This window comes from Argiope bruennichi, chromosome 10 (genome assembly GCF_947563725.1).
Source record: "Argiope bruennichi chromosome 10, qqArgBrue1.1, whole genome shotgun sequence".
Classification (NCBI taxonomy): Eukaryota; Metazoa; Arthropoda; class Arachnida; order Araneae; family Araneidae; genus Argiope; species Argiope bruennichi.
Window position 1 is genome coordinate 64598935 of NC_079160.1, and position 27420 is coordinate 64626354.

General features: G+C 27.8%; 1 protein-coding gene across 2 annotated transcripts in view; it reads right to left on the reverse strand.

Annotated features, from left to right (window-relative positions):
- Nucleotides 1-4373: 4373 nt before the first annotated feature.
- The window catches only part of LOC129988895 (uncharacterized), a 136431-nt gene continuing 113384 nt past the window's right edge, over nt 4374-27420 (reverse strand). For both annotated transcript variants that reach the window (XM_056097179.1, XM_056097180.1), the window contains 2 exons: nt 7894-8490; nt 4374-5863 (listed from right to left, as the gene is read on the reverse strand). In XM_056097179.1, coding sequence (XP_055953154.1) covers nt 5222-5863; nt 7894-8445 — 1194 coding nt within the window. In that variant the 5' untranslated portion in view covers nt 8446-8490 and the 3' untranslated portion in view covers nt 4374-5221. The remainder of the gene's footprint in view (nt 5864-7893; nt 8491-27420) is intronic.

The following is a 27420-nucleotide window of genomic DNA, read 5'->3' on the forward strand; positions in this document are numbered from 1 at the left end:
TTTGAAAAAATGTCGTTGGTTAATTGAGGTTTCTGTGATAAAAAGAGTTGATTTATGTATCACAATATCAACAATACATACAGGCGTTAAATTATCTTTTATTAATATACAACATGGTGTAATCTCAAAGCAGGATTTAACTTGGAGGTTGTAAATCAGGAACTATTTAATTCAGCCCAATAAATGAAATGACGAAGGTTATGTTATTTAAAACTCGTATATACAATATTTTTAACAGTTTCTGAGTGCATGTGCTCACTGGTGGATTTTTGTAAGTTGGTATCATTTTTAAGACATTCACTGATGAAAAGACAAGTATTGATTTATACATGGTTTCTTTATGTTAAATAAGACATGCCCTTTAAAACATTCATTTCAGAAAAAAAGATTATAGTTTAAAAGTGAGTTAAAAATTAAAAACAATCCGTCATCAGTGACTTAATAAATGCGGATGGCATTCATGGGAGCATCTTATTTTAACCCATTGATCATATTCAGCTTAGAAAGAAGCCCTAAACACACTGATAACACTGTGATAACGTCACTGACAACTAAACACTGTGATAACGCCACCCGAATGCTGACACAAGCATCTGTATTACCGGTTGCTACACAGCTGACACTTACTAAAATCTTAATACATTGATCCATTAAAACACTGTTAAATAATTGTGCTGAAAAGGAGTGAAAAGGTCTTTTATGTTCAGAAATAAAATTAGTGTAAATAATGAACATGGGGCCATTTATTTACATATAGTAAGTATTGTTGTATGTGATATTTTACACTAACAGCAGATCTGGTATTTACATCTTCCTTATTTCTCCTGTTTTATGTAAATTAAATTCAAGTGGTAAAGTTTATATGAATCAATAAATTTAAGTGATGAAATTAAATTAATAAATGAAAATAAATTTAAGTAAATAATAAAAAAATCAATTTTCCAGATTTTAATTTATAAAATGAAATACGTTTCATTAATTACGATAATATAGAATACGTACAGTTTTAAAAATCTGTAACTAACTTTTAAAAATTTAAATAACAGGTGCATTTTATGGTAAAGAGATATATTTTTTAAGTTATTTTTCAAAACATTTTTTTTCAAATCATTATAAGCATATAAAAATAAATTTATTGTATTTATACAATATTTTAAATAGCAGCCTTTACTAGGATAATTATCTGTTAAAAGTAAATTTTACCATTTATGAGATATGCCATATTTTAAAATAATCTATTTATAAAGAAAAAATAGCGTGTAATTTTGAACTTTTTCAACATCATATCATTCGATTAAAAAAAATTTATTGTATTTATATAATATTTTAAATAGCAGTCTTTACTAGGATAATTATCCGTTCAAAGTAATTTTTAACCATTTATGAGCAATGCCATATTTTAAAATAATCTATTTATAAAGAAAAAATAGCGTGTAATTTTGAACTTTTTCAACATCATATCATTCGATTAAAAAAATTTATTGTATTTATATAATATTTTAAATAGCAGTCTTTACTAGGATAATTATCCATTCAAAGTAATTTTTAACCATTTATGAGCAATGCCATATTTTAAAATAATCTATTTATAAAGAAAAAATAGCGTGTAATTTTGAACTTTTTCAACATCATATCATTCGATTAAAAAAAAAATTTATTGTATTTATATAATATTTTAAATAGCAGTCTTTACTAGGATAATTATCCGTTCAAAGTAATTTTTAACCATTTATGAGCAATGCCATATTTTAAAATAATCTATTTATAAAGAAAAAATAGCGTGTAATTTTGAACTTTTTCAACATCATATCATTCGATTAAAAAAAATTTATTGTATTTATATAATATTTTAAATAGCAGTCTTTACTAGGATAATTATCCGTTCAAAGTAATTTTTAACCATTTATGAGCAATGCCATATTTTAAAATAATCTATTTATAAAGAAAAAATAGCGTGTAATTTTGAACTTTTTCAACATCATATCATTCGATTAAAAAAATATTTCATGTATATTAAAATGAAAGTAAGTTCAAGGAAATTATTCATTCAACATATATATACTATTATACTAATTTTTACTAAGTAAATATTGAATCAACTGCATAATGAATATTATGCAGTTGATTCAATATTTACTTAGTCGAAATTCCCTCTTTTATCTGTAACTCAGATTTAGAAACGTAACCAACGCCAACGACCCATTTTAATTTTTAACTATTACCATTTTAAAAAATTGTTTATCTTAGAAACCTTCTTATATTTTGTTACTGGCGATTTGGCATCCATTGGCGGTTGATTAGGGATTATTTAATGATTTTCAATCACATTGAATATTTGACAGACTAATATTTGTAATATGAGCGATTCATCATCGCAATTGTAGAATATATTGCTTTAATAATATTGATATTATTATTATATTAGGGCTAGAAAACAAAATACATTTTTGTATTTGTCTTGGCATTCAAATAAAATGTTTTCCAGCTTTTTAAACGTTAAAATTGAAATTAATAATTAATGAGCGAATTAATACACTCATTATCTTTCAAATTTTGATAAAGCCTTGAGATTACACATTATAAGAGCAATAAAACATTTATATGATGCAGGCAACAACAACAATTCAAAAGGACTCGCTGGCTCTTAACGGAAGCAGAATAATTGTATGTACTGTTATTGGATTGTATTTGTTTTTATCACTTCATATGCTCGAGCCTATGTGTAAAAATGAAGTAAATACATTTATTTGAATATTTTACATGCAAATTAAGTTCAAGTATTGCAGAAAAACAAATGCAAATGTGCACTTAAATAGAATGAAATAAGAAACACAACATCAAAGACATGTTACGCTAAATATTTACAAATAGTAAAACACTGAAATTTGCGAGAAATCTACACTTTAATTCTGATTTTAGATTTGCAAAAGCACTTTTAAAAAACACTTTTAATTCTGATTTTAGATTTGCAAATAGCCTTTCTGTAATTTTGACAGAAAGGTGCAATAATAATTGCATAGAGAAATTTCTATTTATCTTTCGGAAATGATTAAAAATTGATAAAAATAGTTATTTAATTTATTGCATTTTTGCAGTAAAGTCTTGTTAACAAACAACTGGTAATTACAAATAATAGTTCAACTGTCCGTATCATATATTTTATTATAATTCTGGAAAAACGTTTCACTTTTGATTTTTCCCTGCTTTTTTAGGATTTGATTTATTAAAATGTATTTTTTAAATGAAATTATGTCATTATATTTATTTTCTAGCCGTATAAATTATGATAGCTTTAATAAATAAAGAAGGAATTACACAATCACTATTTCTCTTATCAAAGAGTTTTGTTATTCTTAAAAATATCTGAAATTTTCTTTTTAACAAATATTTGAAAACAATGACTTGCTAAAACATTTCACTTATTTTGTCACATTTATATGAACACTAAAAGTTCACTATTTAATATCACATTGATGAGTGATTGCGATATAGTACAGTTTATTTTTAGTCATCTAGCAGTGAAAAATAATCTGTACATTTTTATAAAATCTAACTTATACAGAGACATTCAGTAATGTGTACAGGAATTTCTTTTATTTATTAATGATATTATCATTTTCATAAGAGTTATTTAAGGAATTTAAAATAATAAAAGATTGTATATCTCTTCAAAATATTTCTATTCATTTATGTACGAACATAATTTACTCACCAATTATTTACAAGCTACTTGAAATAATATTTCAATAGTAATTTATAAATGTATTCAACAATCATTAATAACTATTTTGTTTGAGAAGCATTGGAGATAAACATAGCTCTATTTTAAGAGTTTTTGTATATTGCCCTTTAAATATCGTCCGGAGTGTCACATGGGCATCGAACCATCACTTCTCAAACGTACAGATGAAATTAAATCTTTTAAATATAATACAATTCGATACAAAAATGAAATACAGTCAATTTTTGATTCAATGACTTATTTGAATCAGTATAACAGCACCTACCAGAAACAGAATGAGCCATCTAATTAGATAATAAATAAACACAAAATAGCTAAAGTGTTAAAAATTAAATCATAACTATTATATGCAAATGCTTTCAGTTGTGGTGGTATAAAATTCAGCAAACAATTGTTTTCTCGATAGAGTACTGCTTTCAGGATTTTTATATTGAATTATTCTCTTTACAAATAAATTTTCATCAAATAAAGTACATCACATTTCGAAATCTCTCAAATATTACATAAAGCATTTAAAATTTCAAATTGACAAATAACAAGTATGGTAAAAATTTTGTTTTATATACATAGCTTTATTTTTAGATTAATTTATATAATAGAGCATTTATTTATCAAAATTATCGATGTAATATTATAATTTTATAGAAGACAGTACTTGAAGGGAGAAGTATTAGTCCATCATTCTTTAGAGTTATTTTGACATGGTTATCTGTTCAAAATTAACGTTAAAAATTCGTATATCGCTCTTTACCTTGGTGATCTTTGATTAAACAACTGATCCACTGATTCCAAGGAAACAACAATTATTTACTCTTGCAGAAACAGAATATATTCAGTTTGATTTTTGAAAGAAAGAAATTGAAGAAAGGAAGTAAATAACCTAAAATGGGAATGCAGATGTTTTGATTCTATATCACTGTTGACATTCTCTTCCTTTCAAGTAAAATCTATAGGATTTGAAATTGGACATTTTAAATTTAATATCGATAACAACTTATAAATTATGTTTATTTATGAAGTGTATTCAGAAAGAGAATTCTTATTCCCAGAACATTCTGAAAATTATGCAATACTGTTTAATTTTTATACAGTATTGCATCTGCATATTATGTATATAATGTATTGTTGTGCATTACCTAAAAAAAATGTATTTTTCCGCTTTCTCTTGCTCTACTAATTATATTTATATTCTTTCTCCAGTATCAATCTTGAAACAAACTTTATGTCAACAAATCATGCACTTATAAATTCAAACATTTAAGAAAATGAAATTTTCTTTATTGCCCTTAAAAAATTATTAAATTTTGATATATAATAATTATCGCCACTAATAGAAAGTTTTCGTGGCTTTACGTCCATTAAGTTATTTAAATGAAAACAAAAATTCTTATAACTGTGATCCTATAAAACATCCAAGTGGTATATTATCAATATCAATTAAAATATAATTCCTGAAAACAAAGTAGATTGTAAAGTAATTCATTTGACAAGATTTTTCTTAAAAGAAACCCTCTTTTCGGTTGTGGGAGTTGGAGTGGGTGATGATCCCATCCCTTTAAGGAAAGCTTCGATGGCTCCTCCCAATAAATTTGGATCCACGAAATTACTATCGTCCCATGGGACAGGTGTTTCTGATGCTTCTTCTCCATCCTCGTTCTCTTCCACAATTTTGTCCTTCACCTCAATTAGAGGTCCAGACAACCTTCTTTTGACCTCTGGTACTACTTCAAGGAAGGCACCCGTTTTCTTGATGCAGATGTCATCCGTCGTCTTTTTACTGCCTTGTCGACTCGGCTGGGGAGGTTGGTAGACCGTGGTCCTGATCGCAGGCTTGTTGGGAACTCTAGCAGCAATACGCTCTACATTTGGCAAACTGGTCGGATCTAGAGAAGCGGACCGGGACGATCTGAAGGACCCTCTGGTTAGCGGTGAGTTGGGGGCTACTTTGAGCGATGGTGACTTGAGGACAGGTATCGGAGACGTTGGAAGACTCGAGGACACGGGTACAATAAGTTCAGCAGGTGAGGATACTCGTCTCTCCTTTGCTCCTGGGACTTTTGTCATAAGATTCATGAGATCCTCTTTCTTGCAGATAATACCTCGGACTTCAGCACTGCCATGCTAAATAAATAAGAAATCGTATTATGATGATTAAATAAATCTCAGCCATATTTAGGCATTCAGAATCTGAAATGATGCCTCAAATAAATTTACTATATGGAATTAATTTCGGAGAATATAACTATGTAAATGGTATTCCAAAATTAAAGCAAGATTTGAATTAGCCATCATTCGTGCAGTAAAATATTGGTAACCATATTAAAGAAACTATATGAGAGCTGATAGTTTAGGGTTAGTAAAAAGTGAGCGTTAAGCGATAAAATAACATGTTTTCATTGTTGAACAATATTTCAAAAATAATAAAAATATGGTAGCCACGATTCAAAAATCTGATAATTGTCATCCTAGATCGAATGATTTAACGCCATGGGACTTATTTTTATTGGGTTATTTATATTCAAATGACTATGCCAATACGCCCACAAGCACATGTGCAATGAAAAAGGAAACTGAACCCTGCATGAACAAAATTTCGCTATATCTATGAAAAATGGTCATGGAAAATTTCAACGAAAAGTTACTTATATACCAGCAAAACCATGGAGGTCATTTTCCCTTAGTGTTATTTCATACATAACCCTATCCTACATACTTTGTGATTCAAGAAAAATATAACAATTTAAAAAAAAATCTCTTTTTTTATTTAACTCAAATTTTGCATTAATACATTGTTCTATCGTGTAAGCCACCATTTTTACTAATCTAAAATATCAAAAATCCATTTTTTAATAAAGTTGCCAACACGAATGGTGGAAAATTCTAAGCTTGAATTAATTTTGGGACACCCTTTACAAACTTAAGTCGCTGAGAAAAATCTGAATTTTGGAATGCTTTTGGCAAGTGCAAATGCTGCAAATCTAACAAAATTGATTTGAAGTAATATAGTAACTATGCACTGCAAAATAAAAAAGGAGTTTCAAATTTTTTTGCGTGTGATTCTATTTTCCTTTGTTAGTTCTTTCAAAAAGGAAGCAAATTTCTTTTGACCGATTGTGAAGTATATAATTTCGAAAGACATGTATGTTCCTCAATATAATTTCTAATATAAATTTCTACAATAATGCTTTTTTTTGGTGAGTTAGGATTTTTTCTACTGATGTCATAACAAAACCATAAATATTAAAAACTAAATGCCCATCTAATAACATATCAATTTTTTATCTCCTTTAACTTCAACGCAATCGATTAAATACAGGGTGATTATAAAAAGAACTATCCGGATATATGAGTGTATACTATCATACTGTTCACTGGAACGGAATAAAATTTGGGTTCAAGGTATTGTGAGGTGTGCTTTTAAGAATCATTTGAAAAACAACAGTTAAGCTCTAACAATTACGTTTATAACAGAAATAAATTCCAAAATTTTCAAATGGCAACACCACCTTTTTTTTCTGTAATGTGTTCTCCGTAGCAATAAACAATAAACAGCTTGCTACAGTAACTGTAGCAAGAAAATCACCAGCGATAGACTAATTAAGAAGAAAATAACAAATAACAGTAACAGTCTTTTTTGTGTTTTCCAAATTTTCTACTTGACCTATCTCAATCACGATGACATTTTTCATGCGGCAGACAGTGCCTAGAACCAAAGTACATGCTATGCCGAAAGGAATCTTTTTAATTTCACATCTCTGTTATGCAACCACAGTTGTTTCCCCCTTTTTTTTTCTTAGTCTGTCTAACGTGTATGATGTTTTACTACAGATACCATTCCAAAGTTGTTGATTTTTGCTATGGAAAACATATTCCTATTAAAAAAACCTTGGTGTTGCTATTCCAAAATTTTGAAATTTCATCACTATAAGTGCAACTGTTAGAGATTAACTGTTGTTTTTCATATGAATCTTGAGCGCATGCCTCAAATACCTTGAAACAAAATTTTATTCCGTTCTTGTAAACTGTATGATAGTTACGGTCTCATATAATGGAACCATATTCTCCTTTTTATAATCACCTTGCACTTTATACATATTGAAAGCATATTGAATACAGGACAACATGACAAGCATCTTATATATGCATCTTACCTTTAATGATTCGCTGTCAACATTAGGGACACTATCTGAATCGCTTCCACTTTTACGTCTCAAAGAGCTGAATCTGCTCTTGAATGTTTTTGAATCGGTTTCTTTGTTCTCAGTTGTTGGCACCACCGTAGTCCCATCTTCTTCTGAGACGACAATGCTTGTCGTTGGAGTTGCAGTGGACAATTTCTTGAATCCTTTCAGAAGCTCTCCAGAAGCCATGCTTTTACTAAAGAATTTGGAGCTCTTCCAAGCTGCATGCTTTGGAGATTTGTTTTTGGTTGGAGAGTCAACCTTTCCCTCGCCTTTTTGCATCAGGAGGCGTGTGGATACTCGCCGTTCACTCTTCGAAGGCGATCGAGCTTCTGGTGTAGAGCAGCCAGATGAGGATGGTGAAGAGGTCAATTTCGTGGATTTTGTACCATCTGGGGAATGTTCGACAATCGGTTCATTATTTTCATCATTCGGGCCAGATCCTCGGCGAGGACTCAGAGAACGTCTTCTGGCTGATGGGGATTCCCCAACTTTGCAAATTTCGCGTTGCTGAAGGGCCATTGTTACTCAGTTGAGATACCTATTTCAATGGCCACATATAAATATCTGAAAGAAAGAAAAATGATCTCTATTTAATGAAAAGTAACAGAAAATAAAACATATTATTATATTTTATGAAGTTACTAAAGTAATGTTTAAGCATTATATTTTGTTTTAGAAACATCAATATTTAAAATTATTAAGCTCTAAAAATACATCAAGATAAAAATTTTCTCCCATAAATAAAAGGATGATCAAATTTTTTAAAAAAAAATTCTTTTGAGCAGGAGGGAACTAATCTTTTAAAAGAATAAACATTAGGTTGATAAGATTTTCTATGATTTAACGATTATAAAAAAACATTAGCACTCAAATAAACATTTTATCTACTCTATCACTTTTAAGAACAGTAAGTATCAATTTTTTTCTTGCTTTCATGGTAAAATTTTAAATTTAAATTGTTTTTTAGATTTAAATTTACATCAAAGTATTAGTAATCAGTTAATAAATAACTTTAAATTGAGAAAGGAAAGACAAAAATCTTAATTTTTATGATTAAAGAAAAGACTGTAATTCAGATACTTTTGGAATTGGAATCCGTTCATGTATTTATGTGTATATGTATTTGTATTATATATTTTGTATATATTTAAAATTTGTTACAATATAATTTTTGAAAAGTTCCTGGATAGTTTTAGAAAACTGTTACAAAAAATTTCAATTTTTAATTGAGTGGAAATTAACATTGTTTTGTTCTTTTTCCCTGACAAAAATGCAAACGAATTCAAATAAAAATTTAAACACATGATGAATAAATATATAACACGCAAGATATCCTTTGAATTAACTAAATACCCCGTAAATTGCTCTTACAAGCAAGTTGAAGAATATTTTATTTAAAACGTACAGTCACATTCGTAGTTACTTTTTCTCCTTTCTTTTTAAAAAGTCGGTGTAATTAAAATTCCAGTTAAGTAACTTAAGAAACAAAACAGTGAATTTAAATAACATTTTAATTAAAGTACATACAATAGCATAGGAACAGTTTAAAATTAAAACTGTTACTACTAATTTCACGGATGAAGGGAATTTCCTTGCCAACCATAAATAAATTCCTTAGAAGATTAATGGAGCTGCAGGCTAGTGGTTTCATAAGTTAAGTAAATACTTATACGATTTTTTAAAAAAAATTGTTAATTTTTTATTTTATAATGATTAACTGGTAAATTACCATTCATATATATATATATATATATATATATATATATATATATATATATATATATATATATATATATATATATATATATATATATATATATATATATATATATATATATATATATATATATATATATATATATATATATATATATATATATATATATATATAATAAGAGTTTTCCTATTCTGGATTCATTATCGATTTTAGAAAATATATATAAAATAAAGAAGAAAGTAAATTTTGAAAATAAAACTTATATGTTTCATTAGAGTTGCTTTTATTTTAAACTGTCTTCAATTATCGAACTATTTAATTATTTCACCTTTTCGTGATTTTTTTTGTTTCATATTTTCTTTTGGAATTTATTGAATAAGTCAAACAGAATTCGGTTTTATTTTTTAATTCTTTTCATAAAGTCAATTAAAATAAATAATTGCATTGTCTAATTTTTTTAAATCATTCTATACAAGAGTTTAGAATTATTGAAGTACTATTTCAGTTCGTTTTTTTGTTTCTTCATAAAATCTAATGTGTTAAATGTTATTTTCTTTATATTGCTGTAGAAGCAATATATTCAAGAAATGTCATGGATTTTAGACTTAGAATTGGCAGAATTCTGAAAAGAACAAAGGGGAAAATATTTTCATTTTCTGTTCTCTCGCATGCTGCTGTTTTCTATTTCAGTAATAAAAGAATCATTAATTATCAACACTACATCAATAATTATTTAATGAAAAAATAATTATTTAACGAAAAAATAATTATTTATTGTAAATAAAATAATAATGATTTATTAAAACAATAATTATTTTATAAAACTATAATTAATTATTAATTTCAATTGCCTATTCTTTTTATAGAAGGTCTTCCATTAAAATTTAATTCATTTCTTTTCATAATAGAAAAATTAAATTTTAATTGATGATAAGAAGTTTTCATTCTGTGATTTTAAAATGAACAATCTATTTTTTATTATTTAGTACAAATTAGAAATGAAACTTTCAATAAGAATATTCCACTTTTTTCCCTTACAAAAATCTCAGTTTTTATAATATAATAAAATATAATATAAGGCTACCTACCAGATTTATTTCATGCTTTACATAAAAAAAAATCATTATTTAATTTACATATGACAAATGTTTCATGTGATTTCTGTATTGATTTGTTTACTGATTTATATTATGATTATTTTTTTAGGATTAAGTATATTCATTACAATGATTCAGCCTTTGTTTATGGATTTATTTTTTAAATAATTTCAATTCGATTTTAATGCATCATCTATGATTCCATGGAAATTAATTTTCTTTTTATCTTTCACTGATTTGTACAATCCGCTTGTTTTGTATCGAACAATTTCTAGTAATTAGACATTTTGTACGCATTACTATTTTCTTGATTTGTCTGAATAACTGGCGGATTTTTTACTTTGATAATATTTTTTGTTAAAACAGTTTTCCGTCTTTCCAATTAAACTCACTTCCTAATAAAATCTTCCATGCTGCTTTTTTGACATATCAGAGATTTCACGTAGATTGAAAAAATAATTTACTTATTTAAATTTAAAAATGTTGTAATAATTATAATAAAATATATATGCAAAATAAAAATTTATCAATATCCAAAATTACGAAATTGTGCATTGAAATATGTCATCGTACTCAAATAGATTCTGATTCCACTTTTTATCCTGAAAACTATAAGGAGAATAAAAGCTTTCATATTTAAAAAAAAAATGCCGAACTTCACTGAGACACATTTTAAAAATAATATTTCATAGAGACTGTAGATACCATCAATGAAAAAGCACTTTTGAAAAATTCCTCGCGTTACGTAATAAAATAGGGAAGAATGCTCACGTTTACCGCCCCCCCCCAAAAAAAAAGGTTTCATTACAATGCCCTAGGGATTTCTGTTAACTAAAAATTTTAACAAATATTCATCTTCTTAATTTGTCTGTTAAGTGTATACAAAGCCAAACTTTTTCTCAGAATATTATAAAAAATTAAAGCAAGATAAATCCTTGAATCCCACGTTTTTTAGATTTCAAAATTAGATTTTTAAAAATAATTTCCGTACGTGCCATTTATGAAAACAACAGCAAAACGCACATAAAATAATCGAAGTAGAATTCAGGAAGAAATTTATATATTCTAAATTCTATTCTAAAAATATTTCTTATTATTTGAAAATCTATTTAATTTTTTTTTAATTTAAAAATTATAAAATTCCCTTCTTGTAAAAAAAAACCCTCCTTATCATTAGCATTTGCTTTGCGTTATTGGCTTCACATAAATTATGTATCAAAAAGAATCGTTTTTTGTGAATGTATATTTTCTTATATCTCATCTACAGTTTGAAATCCTCTCTTTTAAGATATATTTAAAATTTAGGAATTGAAAAACTACAGCAAGTCGATTCTGAAGTTACTTATAAGTTTACTATCCACTTATCAACTATTCCTCAATTATTGACTAGTTCGGCATCAATTCATGATTTTCTCAAGAAATAAGACACATATTTTGTACGTCTGCAACATATTAGTCAAAATTTTCTGAAATGAGTTTTTGAGAGAACGTCAATTTTCTTAAATCTTGGATATTTAACTACGATTTGTACATTTCAAGGCTTAAATTTGTACATTCAAGGCCCATTTGACTTGGAATTTATCCTATAGTTTTAGATGGATGTTCTGCGTCTATGAAATATGTATTATTCACACAGTTCGTACAGGTTAAAATTATCTTTTCTATAAATGTGTTGCATTATTTTACTAACATAGTTTAAAACTTTATGCAGAATTTCTCACCTGCTTTTCTTTAGTCTTATATATTTGCATTATAAAATTCAGAAAATAGGGCAATATGACTTGAAGTTCCCAAAAGAGTAGCAGCCGACATTTTAATGTGATTGACAAATTATAACGTTAAAACTCTACTTTGAAAATCCGAAATATTTTTAAGCAATATAAGTATTATATAATTATGATAAGTGAGAAGAAGAAAAATTCTTGTTAAATCATTTTTATTCTTCATGACTGAGCAAAAGTCTAAATTTAGCTATTTTTAAAAGTGTTTTGTTTAAAACATATACAAATTTACCTATAAGAAGGGCGATATAACTTGAAGTTCCCAAAAGAATAGCAGCCGACATTTTAATATGATTGGCATGTTATAACGTTAAAATTCTATTTTGAAAGTCTGATATATTTTTTAACAATATAAGTATAATATAATTATGATAAGTGAGAAGAAGAAAAATTCTTGTTAAATCATTTTTATTCTCCGCGATTGAGCAAATGGAAAAATTTAGCTATTTTTAAAAGTGTTTTGTTTAAAGCATATACAATAAATCAATAGACATGTTCAAAACTCTGGTGAATGTACAAAAGGAATATAGGAACACGTATTCAGAGCTTATTTGCCTATAAGAAAGGCTTTACAGAGATTTAGCTGAGCTAACATTTATTTTATAAGTCCAATTTTCTTATGAAATTGAAGTTTGGTGAATTTGTAGCAATTATGCTCTGAAAAGTGTGTGAAAGAACTAGGCGCAATACAATTGTTAAAATTAAAGTGGCGTTAATATTCAAAAGATTAGGAATACTTTTGAGAATATGTAGTACGTTCGATAAGAAGTTCTCTTACACAAGAAATTAATAGAGTAAAGATCTTAAAAATCACATCGGCAAATGTTTAACTGAATGAATGTTAAATTTTATCGTATTCGTTGACTATTGGATTTGTGGAAGCAATCTTCATTTTAACCAATGATATCTGAATTAAAGAAGTAATTCAAGTGGATTTATTCTTGCATGTAATGAAGTAATTAGTGAAAACGATTTGAAGAGAAATGAGTATGATATCGATTGTCAGTATTTAAGTTGAATAATTATCACAGAGAATTAACCTTTCTAACAGATGTTCTCTCACGCAAAATTTTCGCATGAAATTAGGTTAAGTAGTTTTAAATGAAATAAACTGTGTGATTTTAATTGCATTTAATAAGAATTGAGTTATTAAAAAATGATTACGAATTTTTTTGTAAACATTGAATAGTTTAGACTTTAATTTGTTTTCAGAACTCAAATTTCAGTTATGTAGAGCAGTAAGCAAATATTAGTTATTGCTTAGGAATTGAATATTTTTTGCTTTCAATCCATTCATAAAATGGAAGATAATATTATGTTTTTACAGAATTGAATCTCTGTTTTTTATTGAATCCATAAATGGTGGGTAAATTGCAATTTTTTTTAAAAAATATAAATTACTATCTGGGTATTATTTTGTCATTATTGTTATCAACATTTATTTTGTGATTTTAGAGGGACACAATTTTGTTGGATTCCAACTATCTACTTAAAAATCAGAAATCTGATATGATTTGAGTGAAGTCTTTCTCGTCATTTAAATTCATTAGTCATTCTAGCATATTAACAGAATAATTGAATCGAAAAATAGCTACATTTAAAAAAAATATATAAAGTTTTCTAACCTTATTTCCTTATTTTAAATGTGATTAAACATAAAAATAAAAGAAACAAATAAACTTTTTTAAATAAGTTTAATACTATCATAACAGAAACATAATTATTGACAACATTACGTAAAAATGATCAAATTCAGAAAATTTGAATGTATTTCTTTTTGATTGCATAATTATTTAATCTTTATCATAAAAGCAAGTCTATGAGCCTTTTTTTCTTGTGTTACCTTTTTTTCAACTTTTAAGATAAGCCAAATTATTTTGTAAAATTGCATTTTATTCGTGACAACATTTTATATAACAATTTTCCAAAAAAATTGCTAAAAATTATTTATTTGCTTTATTTACCTGAAAAATACATACAATTAGTTAGTAATTGTGTGAAGCTCTTTTTATAGGAATTTCAAAACGAATTTCATTCCGTTTAAAGCAATTAAAATGTATAGTTTATATTTTTAAATAATGATAAATTCAATCTCATAAACAGTTTTTTCTTCGAAAACACAACATCCTACCCCGTGACATATAGTTTTTTCTTGATTTTTTCTGATTCTTTTTCAAAAATCAGTTAATTTTAACCCCCAAATCAGAAAGCATACAGGATCACAATTGATACAATAATCAAAAAAGTACTTATTTATCTTCTAATAATAAATATATATCTGGTTGTGTGTGTCAGTTGGCACTCTACATGACAGACTGCTGGATTTAGAAATACTAAAGTTGGCACAAAATTACTACGAAAGGCAGGATGTATATTTCTGAGCAATTATTTGAGATAATAATTACAATTTAATTCATTAAAATTTAATTATTAATAACGAAATGAATTAATTTTGCGTATTGGTTACAATTTTAACATTTTTTTAAAGCTAACACTAATGTAGCAGTGCTGTAATTTTTTCCTACCGAAATTAGAATATTCAAGAGAGCACAGTATTTAGCTTTCCAAAAAAATTACCAAGTATTTAGTGTTTATTTACTTAATTCTTGACATGCTGCCACTATTTTTACATTGTTCGACAAGTATTAATAAGATGTAAATGGAGTTTGCCATAATCACTCGAAGATGGAATTTCGTCGATTTCCCCCGAAATGGTGATGGGAAAAAAATCCATTATTCTCTGAGTCAATCTAATTACCTTGAACAGCTGCTTTGGCTTATTTGTTATTGTAAGAATCATTTGAAGATAATGAACTTAAGATTTTCTGTTAATGAGTTTTCTGATCAGAGGCGAATAATGTGATGGTCCATTTGGCCCCATCTCTTATACTTTCCATCTTCCTTATGCCACCATTCATAAGGCAGGATATAGTCTTTGATTTCTTTATGAAAAACAGAAATCTGAGAACGTCTTCACAATGTAGTGAACATTTATGGGCGCAAATACTTGAATACTAATTGATTTGTATATAATTTTATAAGCACCAATCAGCTACAGCACATCCCAGAAAAGTGGTGGATGCCCACATTCTGAACCTCCTGTTCCAGAGGTTACAGTGTCTTCTTACAGGTTAACGGTACATGTACAGGTAAGTATCAAAATAATGGAAACAGCTTAGATTTATAAAGAATCTTTTATTAGTATGGTGTAGGACCGCCTTTGGCATGTATTACAGCTTGGATTCTCCTAGGAATCGATTCATACAAGTAATGAATAATGTTTATTGTCCCATTCTGCCTGGAAATATTGTGAAAGTTCTGGGAGAAATGCCGGTGGAGGATATAGATTCCGTATTAAACGCTCTTAAATGGTATAAAACTGTTCAATTATATTGAGGTCGGGTGAATGTGCGGGCCAAGGCAGAACTTCATCCTCGTGTTCATCAAACCATGATTAGGCAAGTCTCGCTGCAGAGATAGATGCATTATCATCCTGGAAAATTCCATCTCTTGCAGGAAACAAAGTTTGCATCATAAGTTGGACCCAGTCAGCAAACATTTTTCTATACTTCTCCCCAGTGATCCTTCCTTCCAGGGTTGCGATTGATCCAGAAGAAAACCACGACATGGCTGTCCATATTATGACAGATCCACTTCCATGCTTGACAGTCGGAAGGAGACAATCATGATCATACGCATGTGCTCATGTCCTCCAAACGCGTACCCGTCCTGTTGCAGGGAAAATTGTGAAACACGATTCGCCAGACCATATTACTTTCTTCCACTTATCAATCGACCAGGTTTTGTGAGTGTGACACCACTTTAGACGACGTTTACCATTAACATGCTTGACATGTGGCTTGGGAATTGCTGCTCTGTCATAAATGTTCTGTTTATGAAGATGCCTTTTAACTGTAATCACAGACACTGGAGAATCCAGATGGATTTTGAGCTCTATGGTCACTTTTGCTGCAGTGTTTAGCTTTTTAGACATTAAAATTCCTACGGATTGTAATGTCTAAATCTTTAGTACCCGTCAGTCACAGACACTGGAGAATCCAGATGGATTTTGAGCTCTATGGTCACTTTTGCTGCAGTTTTTAGCTTTTTAGACATTAAAATTCCTACGGATTGTAATGTCTAAATCTTTAGTACCCGTCAGTCACAGACACTGGAGAATCCAGATGGATTTTGAGCTCTATGGTCACTTTTGCTGCAGTTTTTAGCTTTTTAGACATTAAAATTCCTACGGATTGTAATGTCTAAATCTTTAGTACCCGTCAGTCACAGACACTGGAGAATCCAGATGGATTTTGAGCTCTATGGTCACTTTTGCTGCAGTTTTTAGCTTTTTAGACATTAAAATTCCTACGGATTGTAATGTCTAAATCTTTAGTACCCGTCAGTCACAGACACTGGAGAATCCAGATGGATTTTGAGCTCTATGGTCACTTTTGCTGCAGTTTTTAGCTTTTTAGACATTAAAATTCCTACGGATTGTAATGTCTAAATCTTTAGTACCCGTCAGTCACTTTCACTGAGCTAATCTTTCTACTCACTAATTCGCTTTGCTGAGCTTTCTTCCTGCGCTGTATGTATGCTATCAGAACTTTAGATACCGTACCTATAGAATCGCCTGAAATTTGGTATGTTTCGACCACACTTGCTCCAGCAAGACGGGCTACTACAATTTTTCGTCTTTGAAAATCTGAGAGGTCCGACATTTCAAGCTTTTGAAAAAAAAAAATACAAGAATTACGGAGTTTTAATAATTCTAACACATACTACCAGAATATATATATTTCTATTTATAAAAAAACTGATGACTATTATTATATTTTAAGCGCATTATTTCGAAGCGCATTCAAAAGTATTATTTTGATAACCACCTGTATATCCCTCGTCTTACGAGCCGCAACCAGAATGCCTGTCATGCCATGTTAACCACTAATTGAATCAGAAATTAGCCATACTACTTAAAAGTCGATTAATGATAGATTATACAATTTTCAAGCTAATATCACGTTTAGTTCCAAAATAGTTATGATTATTTCAAGTGTTAACTCTTACATTAAATTTTGGTGATCTAGAAAAAGGAACTCTGCACTAAATGTAACAATTTTTTTATTATTTAGAAAACAGCTTATTTTATCCTAATTTCCACGAAAATAACTAGCATCCTTAAAACATTTATTCAAATAACTAGTTAATTTCTTATTAGTTTTTTCTGACTTTATTTGAACTTTAGTTAATTTCTTTTAAAAGAAAAACTTATAAATGAATATATTTTGAGTCATTTTAACCATTTGTGGGTAGGTTGGCAAACTGTAAACACTAGCTCTGCTTTTTTTTCTCTAGATGTGCAAGTGTCATTTTTTTGCAAACACTCTGTGAAATCAAATATAGAGTTTCCATTTATGATTCCTAGGAGACAGCTCAATATATTGGAATATTTAATTGAGGTTGAAGCACACGAAAAAGTGACTATTTTTATGAACTTCATATTAAAAAGTCTTTAAAAAAGTACGATGTTTTTTTTTTAATTCCAGTTTCCATTGATATGATATTATAAATAAATGATTAAGAAGCAGTAACATTCATTTATATAGTCATTTTTTTAACTTTCCAAAGGTATGTGCAAATTTACACCCCTCCGCTCCCCCCCCCAGTAAAGCTTTTTTTATTGCAGTAATCTTCAGCTAACTCTTGGGAGAGAAGGTTCATCGCTTCTCAAATTCTTACAGTTGTATTTGTGCATCCAGTAAAGAAAGAAGGGATGGGTTTAATATTTTTCTATGTGCCTGAGGTTTTCACGCCTGTAAAGTCAGTAAATAAAAAATGTACTTCTCCGGCTCTCATTTCTAGAATTTCTTTCGCTTGAATTTGCCGCTTTTACAACTTGGAGATTTAGGAAATTTTTTCTTTGATTTTATTTATTTTAACTCTTATCTTATACATACATACATATATGTATACATATGTACATACATGTAATGATATCTCTTAATCTAATTTAAATTCTAATTTATTTTCTTAATTTTGTTTTAATTTAACCCGCGTTGATTTCATCCAAAATTATTCTCTTATTTCCTGATCCAATTCCCATTTTTTTATTCAATTAATCCTACATGCGTTCTATAAAATGGCAGAATTCAGCATGCCCTCACGCTCTGAGCGAAGGGATAAAGATAATTATTTTTATAAGAAGAATTATTTATATATTTTTTTAATAATAATACAAAAAATTATTTATATATTTTTTATATTTTTAATAAGATAAAAGAATTATTTTTAAAGAATTTTTTTTCATAAATATTGCACGGTGCCCCTCAAAAAATTAAACCCTTGATTGTCGTCCCCAAATGTCACACGGGCATCCAAACCTCAATCTTATAAGCATTACTTAAATCATTCAAATACCTTATAATTTAATATAAAAATTACACATTAACTTCAATTCGTCTGTACTATGCCAGCGCCCTTCAATAACGAAATCAGTAACTAAATAAGAACTAGTAAGATTCTTAGTAATAAGCAGTAATATCAGTCATTCAAATTTCAGTGATAATCAGTGCGGCATTCAAAAACGGAAGATATCATATTAAATTAAGATTTAGATCATAATTAGATTTAGAATTTAATTCTAATTATATGATAAATTAAATTTATGGTTAATTATAAATAATTTTATGGAACATAGAAATTTAGATTTAATGCACTTCAATAATCATGAACTCTTTATGATTTTTTTAAAATCTGAAACATCAAAATATGTTTTAAAAATTCAGCATATTAATTATTCCTAGAAGCTATCATTTACACATTTATGATAAATTTGGCATTTAGTTTTACTAGAGCCTAAAACAACCGTTAAATTTCGCAATGCGATGGTTAAGTTTTCCTCTAAAACTAGTTAGTAGCATTCATAAAAGATGAATCAGAACCTTTTCTAATTTACATGGTATTCTTTTAACATTTTTCACCATTCGTACCAAACGTCATCCCTTCATTATATCAAAGACATTCTCTTTGTAAATATAACCAAGAAACAAATAAATTAGCAAATTCTACACTCAGTATGTTTATTTAATAAAACTAATGGATTCTTAGTGATTAAAATGTCTTTCAAAAATGGCAGGTCTCGGTGATAAAATAAAACCATCTCACACTGCTTTTGTCTTTAAACAATCAGTAATGAACAGAAAAAAAAAGTCAACCGCTTAAGCAACCATCTATGTAATTAAACATCTCCCGTCACTTCTTTTTTTTTTAACCTGTCTCATTTACACAGCGAAGATTCTGTGTTATTTGCGAGAAAAATGTAAGAATGGTGATGGAGAAATAGCGTACTTTACACTCGCCGGATACATCATTATCGTCATGATGTGTTTCTTTCCGCATCATTCTTGTTACTCTAGAAAAGTGTCTGCTTTTACCCGTGAGGCATGAAAATGAACAATCTCTGTTCTTGAGAATGCATTGAGAAGAAAAGTAATGATTGGAAATCGATTTATCGATTATTTTCTTGCCAGACATTACATATCACTCAAAACTGGTTTTGGAATATAAAGAGACTTGGGGGTTACTTTAGACGTATAATTTTGTAATTGTGACTTTAGTTATAAAACAGTGTAAAAATATATATAGTTTTTAAACAAAATAAAATAGTTTCTTTTTTATTTTTTCGCTAAGAAATTTGCTTGATAATTCAATTACATCAAAACTACATTGATCAAGTAAAATTTTGCCTTACAGTATGTGAACTGAAATTCACACTTTTTGAATAGCACTTCCTTTTGCTGACAATAAATATGTGTATCTTTTCGGTGTTCATTATCTTATAATCTTTTTGTTTATATATACAATAAAAGGCTGGATTAAGAAATTTTTAATAACTTTTTTCAGAAACAGAATATTTGAAATAAAAATCCATACTCAGATATGTATTTTGAAACAATAAAATTAATATTATTGCATTATACTACAATTTTAATACATGGAATGCAAAATTTCTGAAAGCATGAAATCAAAATGAGTATGATTTAAATAAAAAACATCGCATGACATAAATAACTTTCAGTCATAAAAGTATAACAAAAATTTTGTTTTTTGAAAAACAGAAAGTAAATTTAGAGAATATAAACATGATATACCAGACAGAATGTCATAAAATAATCAGTTTCTTTTTTCCAAAAACTATATATTTATTTGTTAACAATTTCCTCAGAAAAGAGATATTCAAATAAAAAAGAATCAGGTGAAATCGAATTAACAAAAAAATTTTAGAAATGAATAAAATGAAACGATTATTTATAAAAGTTATGAATTAATTATATCTTTTTATTAAGGAACTGTTTGCAAATATGCAAGCAATTATTGTATCTTAGATTAAAAGTGTGGTACAAGGTAATATAAGGTATGTATCTTAGACTTTTGGAAATGAATATATATTCAGAGATTCAATATTCAAAAAGTACAATAACAACGAATATTTTTCTAGTGGGGCTGTTATTGACAGTTTATGAAAGCAGGGATATTTAGGAAATATAACTTTATATTATTAAACACCTACTCTTGCTTTATTTCATTATACATAATTTTCATATAACGCTATCAGACATTTTCTATTTCACTTTGTAAAATTACTGGAACTGCTTATAAACAAATTTTGGTTACATATATAGTTTAAAAAGCATAATTCTTTTAAATTTATAGTAAATGTTTCTTTATAAATATTAAAGCCAATAAGTAATATAAATAATAAGGGCAAAAGTAGGACAATTTCATTATTCAATGAAGCGTGCTAAATAAATTGCTTATACGCATGAAAATTTTCCAATGAATATTATGCTAATATAAACAAATTATAAAGTTACAACAAAAAATTTATGATTATGCATCAATTTTTACAGTAGTCAGATGGGGAAAAAATTTGACTTCGGATCTTATTGGAAAAAAAATAATAATTTATAATCTGGAAGAAAAATAATCATCAGATTTTAAATGTTGAAAGATGTAAAAAAAAAATAACCGTAAAAAATAACGGTTTTCTTTTTCTTCTAACTCCTTTGCTAAATACAACTGGTCCAGTAAATCTCAAGCTCTTCTTCTGCATTTGTTATTAGTCAAGAAAAATGTATGCTTCTTTAGCCATTTATCTTTTCCTTAAATTTAACTCTTGTATACTTTTTTATCTTGAATTCTCTCTGTATGGCTAAACCCCTTACTCAAAAGTAAGGTCTTTTTTATGATTTGCAAATACAAGGAAACGTAACAGCTGTCTTCACATCAATATGTTTAAAAAATGAGTTTCTAAACCTCTTCTGTCTTGGTCGATCCTTGCTTTGTTTGCTGGTGCATTGAAGGACTTTGATTTTGAATAATGAGTATAAACGCATGCTCTTTTGCTTTCTTATATTGAGTTTCAGCATTCCATTTTAATATGTTGCGTACAATTCAGTGGTAATGTTTAAAATAGATATTTTTTCTTATATATTCGATATTTCTTCTAATAGATAAAATTATATTATATTATTAATTATTATATTATATATTATAAATAAACGCGTTATGTTCATTTACCAATCATGAACAATTGGATCTTTTGCATGATTGAATGGTCACAAATATATGGAAAAAAATCATAATACATTTCAAATATTTAATTATTTAAAAAGACATGGATGCTATTATGTATAATGTTATATATGTATACTACACACACACACACACACACACACACACACACACACACACATATATATATATATATATATATATATATATATATATATATATATATACATCTATGCGTTGGTAACTAAAGTTAAGTTTTAAAGGCCATCACAGGTCATGGAACTACTCTTCTAGTAGGAGGTACGTCTCATCATCGGAGTAGATTTATTTTTGCATCACATTATTTCTACACCCAAAAGAGAAGTGAGAGCCGATTATCACAACAATAGCTGTTCGTACTCTTTTTTGGGGTGTCACAGGATGGAGATAATAATCAGCATTAAAAAAGAAATATTTTCAATAATTATTTGACCAAAATTATCATTTAACTATAAATACCCTGTATGAATTTTTAAGAGATTTCATCATTCACAATCTTATCATATTATGTCTCATTAACCATAAATTAGAGATAATGGTGTGCTTCATGCCGACTTGCATCATTAAAAGACATTCATATGCATACAGAATGCAAGGAAAAATCATTCTATGTATAATCAGTAAACTGTTGCAGAATTTCGCTGTCTACTCTGTAATTCTAACCTAGATCAAAATTTTCAATTAAGAATAACTTACTTACCTATCATCAGCCGCAATCTTATTGGATAAGATTTTATTAACCATGTATTAGAGAGAATGTTATACTTCATACCAACTCGCATCATTAGAAGAAATTCTTATACATACTGAATGCAAGGAGAAAGCATTATATATACAACCAGTAAGTTAATAGAAGAAATTCCATGTCTACGCTGCAGTTCTAAACATTTTCAATTATGAATAACTTCCCTAATGTAGTTTCTCAGAGTTTTCATCAGCCACAGTCTCATCGGATCACGTTTTATTATCTATGCATTAGAAAACATATTGTATTTCATTTCGGCTTGCATCATTAGAAGAAATTCTTATACTTATTGAAAGCAAAGAAAAAGCTTTGTATGCATAATCAGTAAGCTGTTGGAAGAAATTCCCTATCTACGCTGCAGTTCTAACGAAAGGATTTCTCGTAACAACAAGAAATATAACAATGCGAATAAGTGAATCATTCATTCGGCTAAATCATTTAGGTCAAGTAACATGTATATCCAAGAAGCGGAATTTCTTTCTGTTTCTATTCAACTATGAAAGAGGTCTTCTCCGTTGCATAGGAAAGCGAGCAAGCAATAGAAGGCAGGCGTAACGGTGAAAAGGTGCTGATTCTAGCAGCTTGGCAGAAACTACATGTTTTCTGATTCGCTTAGCACAAGACTGTTGGAGATTAAATTAACTCGGATATTTCTGTCGCTAAGACAGAAGTCTAGAAGATGTTAGAAATGGCTAGAATATATTATTGTATATAATAGATCTTGGTGATGTATGTAAACTGAAAATATAATAATAAAACTGTGATGTTTCTATTTCATGATAAGTTCCATGGAATAAAAGTTTATTTCTTGATATCCATTCTTAATAAAATATTTTTATGTATATAAAAAGATTCAATGTATAATTTAATCTCTAATTTTGGTATATATTCTTTTATAAAAAAGAGATAAGAAATTATAAAATATGGGTAAGTAAATTAAAGCGATTTAATAATATTAAGGGAACAATTATAAAAAGTAAATATCATGAAAATTGTGTTTCGCTTGAAATAAATGCACAGAAAAATTAAGATATAATTATTTAAAAGAATCTAATATTTCAAATTTTGTATTATTTTGATTGTAAGTATAAATTTTCTACTCTAGGTAGAAACTCTGATAGCTCTTAAATATTTTTCAGATAAATTAATTGTTAAAAATTTTTAGTAGATCAAATTATTAAATGGAGCATACCTCGATGAATATACAAATGGGGCAACAAGGGAAAATTAACATTTTCATGCCATAAATTCCTTTGAATATTATAATATCACGATAATATTTCTGTTCTAAAAAAGAATTAATTTTCAAAAAAATGTTGTTCATTTTTAAGTTTATAAAATGGGTCTTAATGGTGATTTTCAAAAAAGAAGTACTGGAAAAACTGAAAGATATCGGATGAAAATTTTTATGTTTGAAAAACTACGTACGAAAGACTAATTTTAAATTTTCTAGGTTGTTACTATTCGTAAAATTAATAAATTCATTTTACTGATATATATGATAAATAAAAGTGATGATATATAAATGATAAATAGTGATAAATAAATATGATAAATAGTGATAAATAAATATGATAGATAGTGATAAATAAATATGATAAATAGTGAAAAATAAATATGATAAATAGTGATAAATAAATATGATAAATAGTGAAAAATAAATATGATAAATAGTGATAAATAAATATGATAAATAGTGATAAATAAATATGATAAATAGTGATAAATAAATATGATAAATAGTGATAAATAAATATGATAAATAGTGATAAATAAATATGATAAATAGTGATAAATAAAAATGATATATAGTGATAATTCTATAAACATCATTGTGTCGGCTTTTTTTTTTGTAGAAGTTTTTGCTCAAAATGAATATGCTATTTCTGTGATATTTGCTTATGATGCATTTTACTAATATTTTTGATAGAATCCAAATAGTACAAGACCATCTCAAGAAATCAAATTCTTTCTTCGCCTTATTCATAGATTTTGTGAGGAAAAAAAATCTGTTCAGATTTTGAAAATAATATTTTCATTTTTAATTTCTAAAATTTCAAAATATTTTTTTATAAATAATTTAATTACTTATATATACCAATTTGCTATTGAGTAGTATTAAGCCAAAATGAAAATTCTAAGAAATCTAAATATCTCACAGAAAGCAGCAGAAAAAAATATGTCTCCTTTAAACAATAACCAGTAATAATATCCAATATCAGATTCATTTCAATAAAAATATGCGTTTTATGTAACGCAGCAAATATTTACATTCACGTGAGATAATGTATAATAATCTTCTTACTCTTAATTAATTGCAGAGGAAATAGACTAATTTAATAATCCTACTTAAATATATTATCATCCAACGATCATAATCTTTGTTTGAACATCACGGGTTCCACTAACTACGCACTAATGAAATTATCACAGCTGTTTCATGTTCTTAATCAATGGGTGAAATTATTAATTTATATTTTTATCTATCGATAAGATATATTGCTAAGGAAAAAAAATTGAATTAAGAATAATACGATTATATATTTTTCAATTAAGGAATATTATATTACTGAAATGAATGAAGAGTACTTAAGTATTAATCGATTTCTAAAATTTTCAATCCGGTTATCCCAGTATGCTGCGATATACTTTTTAAAATTATTTGATAATGCACAGTTGTGAGCAAGATAATGTGATAAGGTGAATATTACACGATATTTTGCGATATTATAAGATGTTGTCTTAAATGCTTTAATAACCGAAAAATTATCGTTTTAAAATTTTATCTAAATTTGATTTTTTCTTAATTTGATAATGAAAAAATTTAATTTTATATAATAACCTTTAGGATCTGATGTGAATATTTTTCGAAAAAAAAATACCCATTTATAACTTGACATTGAATTCAATTCATAATTAGCTTTTTAAAATTTTTAAACGCATAGTTATTTTACGAAAGAATCTTAAGAAAATAAAGCAAATTATGCATAAAATGACAGAGACATTTTTCTTGACAGAATTTGATTTACATGTATATAAGTCATGTATATAAATATGTATATAAGTCATGTATATTGTTTGTTTGTTTGTTTCTTATGGCACTTGCCACTGACAAGCCCGCTGTTACGAAGACAGCGATTTAAGCCTGAGGGGGACGTCTCTTATTTTTTATAGCAGCGCCAACTAGGGCCAAGAGTACGACTTTGCCACTCACGCATCAATCATTCGCTTGCACAACCCCTTTTTACAGGAGGGCACATTCACACATCTCACAGATAGAACAACAGAAGAACAACCTTGCCCAAACCAGGACTCGAACCCAGGACGCCCAGATCACGGGGAAGACGCGCTACCCCTATGCCAGGACGCCGGCAGTCATGTATATAAATATGTATATAAGTCATGCATATAAATATGTATATAAGTCATTTAGTGAAAATCGGAAAGGGGCCACATGAACTCTAGAAACGGAGGCGTGGTGTGGTATTAAGATGGTGTGGTATTAAGAGTTAAGTGTATATAATCATTATAAGTATATAAGTCATTATATTTGCTTTTATATAAGCGTGAATCAAATAGCAATTTATAATTCCTTTTTCAGAAGTAATTCAATCAAATCAACAGCAACAGCAAAACTTAAGATAAAGTATAAAGCAAAAAATATAAAACAAAAACATAAATCAAAGTTACTGACACTTTAGTAACGTAGTAGATTAATTTTATCTCAGTCTTTTCAGTTTAACTCAATATTAAAGTGAACTGTTCTGGAAATTTAATATCCCGAAATACATTTTTTCATCTTTAAGAGAATATTGATTTTCTTTGCAAGTGCTGCTATATATCAGTGTCAAATCTTGCGAAAAATTTATTTTCTATAGTTAAACGTGGGAAGTCAGCTAATTATGATAGAGACTTTGCGGTTATATTTGCCAAGTATGATTTGTTTAAAGCCAAAATTAATTTCTGCATCGCATTTTTACTTGGTCCCCTCTTGAACAGGTTTTAGATATTAAAGAAACGTTCTTTCATTAGCGAAACCTACGCACCATTCTCAAATATCTTTGATGTAGACAATTCGCTTTGCTCTCTTAATAAGACAGAATTTATCATGAATTCCTCTGTTGAGAAGAAGGCTTTTGTTTCGAGAAAGATAAGCTTTGATTAAGACGTCTTTATTCTATGAATTTTCACAGTCGACTCTAGAGGAATGGCTAAAAGCTGCACTTCAGTTACAATTTTCACTTTATCAAAGCCATTTTGAGCAGTAAAATTTCCATAAGTTTTGCTTAAACATCATTTCGGAAATTTCTCGTGGGATTCGTAAACTCATGAGCAAATATATTTAGAAAGAAATTAGATGTTAGTTAAAACGACAATACCAGTATGTGTAATAATCGACCAATAGGGGCTGAACTTGAAAAGACTTGCTTATCAATATGATCATAATGGGATTTATTTCTTTTAAAATTTATATTTATTATATAAGTAAAAAAATATTATAATTATTTTTGAAAATTAATATTTGAAGTTATTTATTAA